The sequence below is a fragment of the Erigeron canadensis genome, chromosome 1 (assembly GCF_010389155.1).
Source record: "Erigeron canadensis isolate Cc75 chromosome 1, C_canadensis_v1, whole genome shotgun sequence".
In the NCBI taxonomy this organism is placed as follows: domain Eukaryota; kingdom Viridiplantae; phylum Streptophyta; class Magnoliopsida; order Asterales; family Asteraceae; genus Erigeron; species Erigeron canadensis.
The window spans coordinates 25,110,525-25,119,464 of record NC_057761.1 but is presented as its reverse complement, the minus strand read 5'-3'; the positions used below and the strand labels follow the sequence as shown (position 1 = coordinate 25,119,464).

General features: G+C 35.5%; 2 protein-coding genes across 2 annotated transcripts; one reads left to right on the top strand and one right to left on the bottom strand.

Moving 5' to 3' along the window:
- Window positions 1-738: 738 nt before the first annotated feature.
- Window positions 739-2,331, top strand: LOC122587909 (low affinity inorganic phosphate transporter 4-like). The gene has a single exon (XM_043760063.1). The coding sequence runs from the start codon at window positions 742-744 to the stop codon at window positions 2,329-2,331; it is 1,590 nt and encodes a 529-aa protein (XP_043615998.1). The 5' UTR covers window positions 739-741.
- Window positions 2,332-7,020: 4,689 nt separating this feature from the next.
- LOC122584686 (low affinity inorganic phosphate transporter 4-like) lies at window positions 7,021-8,664 on the bottom strand. Its single transcript, XM_043756733.1, has one exon. The coding sequence runs from the start codon at window positions 8,662-8,664 to the stop codon at window positions 7,084-7,086; it is 1,581 nt and encodes a 526-aa protein (XP_043612668.1). The 3' UTR covers window positions 7,021-7,083.
- Window positions 8,665-8,940: the final 276 nt, after the last annotated feature.

Below are 8,940 nucleotides of genomic sequence, written 5' to 3'. Positions count from 1 at the left end.
TGTGGGCAATTTGGAAGAATCGTAACCAGGTTAGAGGTCTTCGAGGTTAATGAGAAACAGTGTGAAGATTTTATTTTGATAGTATCATTTGGTTTATTTATGGTTGTCGAATAGACTTCTAATTAGTTAGTCTCAGGAATTATTTGGTCGATGAACCCTACCTTTGTAATTGCTATTGTGATTCTCATTTTGGTGCCCTGCCGGAAATTTTAACAAAATCTGCCATTCCAAAAAGTATGATAGAATCATGTATATCTAAATTGCAATAGCATTTAGTGAACTTATCTTTATTGAGAAATATATGATTAATTGATCTATAACATTAAATTAAAATATATTTCAATTAATCAATTCATATTAAACTAATTACAACTTCAATACATATATTAGCAAAACGTATATATAGAATTAGCAGAACTTATAAATATAGAACTAGCTAGTTAATTAGATGTATTAGCACAAAACAATATTTTAAATTACCTGTCACATTATGAACTTCAATAATAATAATAATAATCCAGCGTATCCATAGGACTTTACAACATTAATCATGGATATTCTTTTAAATCCCTCTTTCAAAACTCTAGATATTAACGTTAAGTCATGCATAATAGTACCATCAATCCTACAATGTCTATATAATAATCATGTATACGTAAAATTACATTCCAAAATATAACCCAAATGCCTCTTTGTTTCATAACCTACTCTTGATCTAGCTAAATCATATATATAAAAAAAATGGCTTCAAATAATCTGTACGTACTTGAAGCACTTGATACGGCCCGTACTCAATGGTATCATGTCAAAGCCATTGTTATCGCCGGGATGGGTTTTTTCACAGACGCGTACGATTTATTTTGTATCTCCATGGTTTCTAAGCTTTTGGGCCGGCTTTACTATTCCGACGACCCCACGAGCCTACACCCCGGGAAGCTCCCAGACAATGTGAACAACGTCGTGATCGGGTCGGCTCTTGTTGGAACTTTTGCAGGACAACTTATGTTTGGTTGGCTCGGTGACAAACTTGGTCGTAAAAAGGTTTACGGTGTGACTTTGAAACTGATGATGGTTTGTGCTATTTGTTCGGGTTTGTCTTTTGGGTTTAGTAGAAAAGCAGTGATTTCTAGTCTTTGTTTTTTTCGGTTTTGGCTTGGGTTTGGTATTGGGGGAGATTACCCACTCTCGGCGACTATTATGTCTGAGTACGCGAATAAAAGTACTCGTGGATCGTTTATTGCAGCCGTGTTTGCGATGCAAGGAGTAGGGATTATATTTGCTGGATTAGTTTCCATGACGGTTTCTAAGCTTTTTTTAAATCATAATCCTGCCCCATCTTTCATATCAGATCCCATACTCTCCGTACAACCAAATGCAGATTACGCGTGGAGAATTGTTCTCATGATTGGAGCTCTTCCGGCTCTGCTAACGTATTACTGGCGTATGAAAATGCCGGAAACAGGAAGGTACACCGCGATTATTGAAGGAAATGCTAAACAAGCCGCGTCAGATATGGGCCGGGTTTTAGATATTGAGATCTTAGCCGAACAAGATAAACTGGCCAAGTTTAAGTCGAATAACGACTACCCTATCCGGTCCAAGAAATTCATGGATCGACATGGGCTTCATTTAATCGGAACAATGAGTACTTGGTTTCTGTTGGATATTGCATTTTATAGTCAAAATTTGACGCAAAAGGATATATTTCCAGTAATGAATCTGACTGATCAAGCAACAGAAGTGAATGCTTTACAGGAAATGTATCAGCTTTCTCGGGCCATGCTAGCGATTGCGATGCTTGGGACGTTTCCGGGCTACTGGTTCACGGTGGCGTTTATTGAGAAACTCGGCCGGTTCAATATCCAGCTTATGGGGTTTTTTATGATGTCTCTTTTTATGTTTATAATGGGAGTCCAGTACGATTTTCTCGCAACAGAAAAAAACAGGTGGTGGTTCGCAAGTCTATATGGGCTAACTTTTTTCTTCGCGAACTTTGGGCCCAATAGCACCACGTTTGTATTACCAGCTGAGTTGTTTCCGACTAGGGTGAGGTCTACTTGTCATGCGTTGAGCGCGGCGGCTGGGAAGGCTGGGGCGATGGTAAGTGCATTTGGGATTCAGAAATATACTTTAGACGGCGAAAAGCACAAGATCAAGACCGCGATGATTATACTGGCCGTAACGAATATGTTGGGTTTTGGATGTACTTTTCTGTTAACGGAGACAAAAGGCCGATCGTTGGAGGAGATCTCCGGCGAAGATGGAAGCAAAGACGCGGCGGAGGCCGAGAGAAGCAATAAAGGACGTCATTATAACCTACAGGCGATTTGAAAGTATAGATTTATTAATTGTCGGTATTATATAGAAATGTTAAGAAGTTAAGTTGGCATGTAAAATATCAGGAAAATAAATAAATAAACAGGCCAAACAAACCATATGTTCGTGTAGTAAGTAATTAGAATTGTTCCCTCTTAATTTTGTAATGTAACCAAGGTCGTAAAACCCGTTTAACTTGGTCGGGTACCCGGGTTTTGGTCGTGATTCGAGCACCAAATGGGCCGAGTCATCTGCACTCGGACTATACCAAATATTCAACCGTCAACATCCAGGCTATTCAGTCAAATTTCGGGTAAACCGGTCAAACTCTAGCTAAATTACTCAACATCGATCCGACCAAATCATTGCTAAATAAGATGTTTCCAAAAAAGATGGCAATTGAGAAGCCAAATCCGGCATAAGGGGGTTGTTTCACAAGATATAGAGAAGAGAAATAAAAGAAGAAATAAAAGAAGAAAAAAAAAGATAGATATAAAAAAAGGTGAACATACTATTTTTTATTTTTATGTTTTTCACTTTTCATTATTGTTATTATTATTTAAGAACATCACTTTATTAGTAACGAGGGTTGGTGCCCGCACGTTGCGGCGGTTAAACGGTGATAATAATACAAAATAGTGGAGGAGGAATCGATATGCGTGTGTGTAAATAGAAAGGAGAGAAAGAAGTGATTGTGTGTTAGATATTGTGTTTAGAAATATAGAATTAGAGATAATGTGTGAATTAGGGGCAATATGAGGATATTGAAAAGATTGCTGAATTTCCTAAAATACAAAGTCTAATATGTTTTATAAGGGATTATCGAAGTAGGGGTATTTTAGGAATAATGAAAAATTGCTTAATTTCTTAATTTCAATACCTTTTATAAGGGTTTATAGATATATGGTTTATCTATAAGAAATTAGTATGAAAGCGAGTTACTATCTAAGTCTCACACTTTTAACTACATACCAAAGCTATTACTAAGGGGGTGTTTGGTAGGAGTGAATTAAAGAGAATGAAAATGTAAAAGAGAATTAATATAATGAAAGGGAATAGATTTCGTCGTTTGGTACAAGCGGATAATGAATACATAAAAAATACAAAAATTTAAATAATAATTAACTTTAATACATATAACATCACTAAAACAAAAAATAAAATAAAATTTTCATTCTCATCTATTCTCTACATTTTATAGAGAATTGGGGGAATAGAATCGATTTCCTCTTCTCAATTCTCTTTCTCATTCTTCATTGTAACCAAACATGAGAAGTCTCTCTCATTTCCATTCCATTGTACAAAATACCCCCCAAAGACATGAATTGTTGTACGTGCCCTAATATGTTGAGTCACAGAGTATTCAGTGGCGGATCCAGGAAATGAAGACGGTGGGGACAAAAAAAATTGACCCTAAAAAGAGTCGAATAGCCTGATAGTAAACATCCAATTATCAGCTAAATACCCTCATTGTAACATAAAAAATGGTTAGCTAGCTAATTGTAAAAAAGAAAATGAAAAAAAGACACCTTGTTAACAAGGACGAAATAGAACAGTTTTAAATTAGCAAACCTCACCTAATTAATATATACTGCAGGGTTTTTTGGTTTTTATTTTGTTAAGACAACATGGTAAATTAAATTAATGTATAAGTAAGAAACGGATTATTATTATTAGAATAAAGTAAATTTGTTATTCAAAGCAGCTTGTAATATTTACTCTAATTAACATGAAGTCAAACAACCCCATGAACCACTATCTCTAATTAATAATTAAAGAATTAAAGGACATTATTCAATTTGAAGGTAAAATAATCAAGATAATGTGATAATGTTATTCTTTTTGAATATTTCCAAAAATGAACCCACTACATGAAAATCACATGAAAATCACTGAACCCACGTTTTGCTTTTCCTTTTTTTAATTTGTAAACCAAGATGATTTCATTTTTTTTCTAAAGCCTATCATTTTTTTTCTAACTGGGTTGGGTTCATTCTAAATTTCAGGATGGGTTCATTTCAAATAATCCATTAAAATAAGTGGTGTTGGGCTCAATTGGCTGGGTTCATCAGCCCCCCATCTAGGTTGTTGCATCCGCCCCTGGGAGTATTTATAAACTTTTGAGTAATTCAACTAAATTCCGGTCAAAATTTGTTCAACTTGTACATAAATCGGGCAACTCGGTTAAAGGTTTCTTTGAAAGTATTTAAACTAATGTGTTAAAGTTTGTGTAGTAAGAAGTTAGAATTTCTTGGTACTCAAATAACTTTACGACCAATATATTCTGTACATCTCGAATCGGACATACATATTGTTACATGAATCATATGAAACAAAGCTTTGTCCGAGACACTAACAAACATAGTCATCGACTCGTAACTTTTGACTCGACTCAAAAACATGATTTTTGACTCGTGACTCGAAGCGTGATTCGACCTGTAAGAGTCTGAACATTTTTATATACTGGAGTACATAATACTATATATATATAGGGTTTGGGTATTATAAAACAAGTATTAAAGTAAAACAAGTAATATAAGATCTTGACCTTTAGATCATGGTTAAATTGATGCACAAAGATACATGAACCAATTGATGCACGATGATTTTCATGATGCATGACGATTTTCAGTGAACAAAAACCTATTGTTTTATTTGTTTTACTTTAATACTTGTTTTATATATATATATATATATATATATATATATTTGATGTATTTATAAACAAAATATAAGTTGATTATCATAATACATTACCAAAATATTGTATATTCAATACTTTTAAGTCATAAACTTACAGTTTATCTCCAAATTCGTACTAAAAGTATCAAAAATACATATATAAAATACAAAATAATATAACTATAAATATGATATATAATATATAACTATATTATCAAATTACAACAACCATAAGATTACGACTCGTTATAAATTCACACCGCGACTCGTAAGAGTCGAGAGAAAAAAAAAACCATCCAACGAGTCGTCTTGTTTTTTTTATATAAATTGACTCGAGTCATAAGAATTTAGTTGTTCCTAAAAGGCTAACAAGTAACAAGTAACAAGTATGCTAACAAAGACGTTAATTTTTTCTTTGGGTTTGATACAACTCGTATGGGACTCGTACTAGACGTGTACTTTTATTTTTCTCTCCCGGTGTCAACTGCCAGAAAACACAGTTACACCTTTTCACACACTTACACAAATTCCTCTATTTTCATCTATAATCCAGGCTTAAATTCACAATATTCGATGTATTTTTCCATTTTTGGTATCGAGCCACAGGTTATCAAATTTAGGCTGTTTATTCGTGTATTTTGGAGTTTGATTTGAACCAAAAAAGGCTGTGTTTTCGAGGTCAGTTACTCATTCTCCATTGTTACTGTTCTTGTAGCTTTCAAGAGGATTAATTTGGTGATTTACAAGCTAAAATTATTATCTGTTTTCAAAGATTCGATTTTGATTCAAATTGCTTAATTGCGGTTATTTTGATGTCTTGATTTTTTTAAAAAATTTGATTATTAAGTTGCAAAACAACTGCCGGATTGCTCGTCAGTAAAGCAGAATTTGATATTATTGGCTGGTTGAAAAGCATGTTTGGCTGAATATTTTTGGTAGAGGATTGAATGCACACAAACTGTTTGATCCAATGTCTAAATGAAAATTACATGCTACTGGTGTTCAGCTCGGTAATCCTTCGTTAAACTAAATTAGCTTAGTGATTATTACTTGAACTTAGATTTGCTCATTAAGTATAAGTTGAATGATGTATTCACTCGGGGTAGTGGTACCCGATGTTCCTAATAGCTCAGTGATAGTTATGGAGTTTGTCGATAAATTAAGTTTGTGCTCAGTGTAAGAAACTGGCACATCTATTCCCGGTATTATTTGACTAAGTTATTTTTCATAAGGATCGGTGCCTGTTCTTGCTTAGTACTCGTATCATTTAGTCCAGTAGAAATAGTATCCCTCTGCCGAGTGATATATCTTTATTGGCATTACATGTTCTGTACTTGCTCGGTATTTCCCTTTGTGCTCAGCACTTAACAGCGTGCTCAATTGCTCGGTTTAGTAGAGTGTCCCCTAAGTCATTTTTCTTTTAACTACTCCAGTCGTAAAACATTATCTTTAGACACGGATCACACAATTTTGCAATCATTATGACGATAATAACATTTTCTATCTAAATTGGTGGAATGTACAAATATATATACAATTGTTTTGGTACATGTGAAAATGGAATGGTGGATAGTAAAACTGAGATGAAAGGAGTAATAAATTTTGTTAGACTGAGATGGTGTTTTACTAGCTTTTTGGGAATATCTAAGGTTTTATTTTCTCTTTAGTCTATCCCTCTTTGTATATTGTTTGCGTTTTTGTTATAGCCTCAATACAAATTTCGGTGTTAAAAAAGGAAAATCTAATCTAAACAAGAAAATGACATACCTGACAAATCAAATAACATGACTAATTAGCCACAACTCCACAAACAAGAACAAATATACACAGAAAATACATTTGTTAGTTCTTTCTAGTGAAATTGTTATAAGCTGGACATAGACTCATAAATCTTTACGAATTGAATAACAAATTCACAGTATATGTGTTTAATATTTGGAATTCTAATACTAAACGTGAGACAACTATGCATACTTGCCTATTTTATTTATGTGATTTATATATTACATAACATAAAGGCATGCAATTATTTTGACAAACAAACATAGTAATTCATGACAATTAAGCATTTAGGTTGGAATACCCTCAACTTTCTTGGACATGGCTATCTTCTCTATTATTCATTTCCATCTCCGGGGTGTCTTTGCCTCCATCTTCACCGGAAATCTCTTCCAAAGACCGCCCTTTCGTTTCGGTAACCAAAAATGTAAATAAGAACCCCAACATATTAGTCACTGCCATGATGATTATCGCTGTCCTGATTTTTTTCTTTTCCCCGTTCACAGTGTATTTTTGAATCGCGAAAGCACTCACAATTGCCCCTGCCTTACCCGATGCAGCGCTCAAAGCATGGCAAGTGGATCTCACTCTGGTTGGAAACAATTCTGCGGGTAAAACAAAGGTTGTACTGTTAGGCCCGAAATTTGCAAAGAAGAAGGTCAGTCCGTAAAGAGTAGCAAACACATATCGGTTCTTTTCGGTTGCTAGATCTTCGTACTTGATTCCAACTATAAACATGAATATGGACATCATGAAGAACCCCATAAGTTGGATATTGAACCGTCCGAGTTTTTCAATAAACGCAACGGTGAACCAGTAACCTGGAAACGTTCCAAACATGGCAACTACCAACATGGCTCGTGAGATCTGGAACATTTCTCCCAGTGCACTAACTTCCTCGGCTTTATCAGTTAAATGCATCACTGGAAAGATGTCTTTTTGTGTCAGGTTCTGACTGTAAAATGCAATGTCCAACAAGAACCAGGTGGTTGTTGTCCCAATCAAGTGAAGTCCATGTCTCTCAACGAACTTTTGAGACCATATAGGGTAGTCATTTTTCGCCTTAAAAGCAGCCAATTTATCTTGTTCAGCTTGGATTTCAATATCCAAGACCCGGCCCATATCAGCCGCTGCTTGTTTCGCGTTTCCTTCAATAACTGCCGTGTACCTTCCTGTTTCTGGCATCTTGATACGCCAGTAGTATGTCAAGAGAGCCGGAAGAGCTCCTAGCATCAGAACAATCCTCCATGCGTAATCAGCATTCGGCTGCACTGAAAGGACATGGTTCTCGTTGAATGATGGTGCGCGGTTGGCTATCAGGAAAAAGTGAGACACTGTCATGGAAACAAAACCCGCGAAAATGATTCCTACTCCTTGCATAGCAAAAACTGCAGCAATAAAGGCCCCACGGGTACTCTTGTTGGCATATTCGGACATGATGGTGGCTGAGAGTGGGTAGTCACCTCCAATCCCAAAACCAAGCCAGAAACGAAAGAAACAAAGAGTGGTAATGACAGATTTTGCACTCGAACCAAATGACAAACCAGAACATATGGCACAAAGTGCCATCATAACCAAGGTTATACCGTAAACCTTCTTACGGCCGAGTTTGTCTCCAAGCCATCCGAATACTAGTTGTCCTAATAGAGTTCCAACAAGAGCTACCCCGATCACTGCGTTATTGACATTCGTGGGCAATTTTGCGGGGTGTTTACCATCACTTTGGTAGTATAGGCGACCCAAGAGCTTAGTGACCGTAGATATCACGAAGAGATCGTAAGCATCAGTGAAGAAACCCATTCCGGCTATCACAATGGCTTTCGCGTGGTACCATTGCGTTTTAGCCGAATCTAGTGCTTGAAGTACTGATAGATTATTCGTGGCCATTTTGATTAATTATGTCTACAAGCGCAGATTCATTCAAGACGAAAGCGCTTCTTAATTTGTTATCCTTATCTTGGTGTTGATTGCGTCTTAAGCGTAATTATATAGACAAGAAAATGACAAAATTAGATGTAACAACGTTTTAAACTAGGGTTTGATTGGATTTATGAAGAATATCCATGATTAGCTAGCATCGTAACAATCAAGGTTGTGCTGGTGCATGAAAGTGATTCTTATATATCACAACGTACATGATCTTTGTTTTTAAGGTCCAAACAA

Bases quoted from the DNA above. Each gene is read 5' to 3' on its own strand.
- LOC122587909 (XM_043760063.1), top strand. From the start codon at position 742: ATGGCTTCAAATAATCTGTACGTACTTGAAGCACTTGATACGGCCCGT.
- LOC122584686 (XM_043756733.1), bottom strand. From the start codon at position 8,664: ATGGCCACGAATAATCTATCAGTACTTCAAGCACTAGATTCGGCTAAA.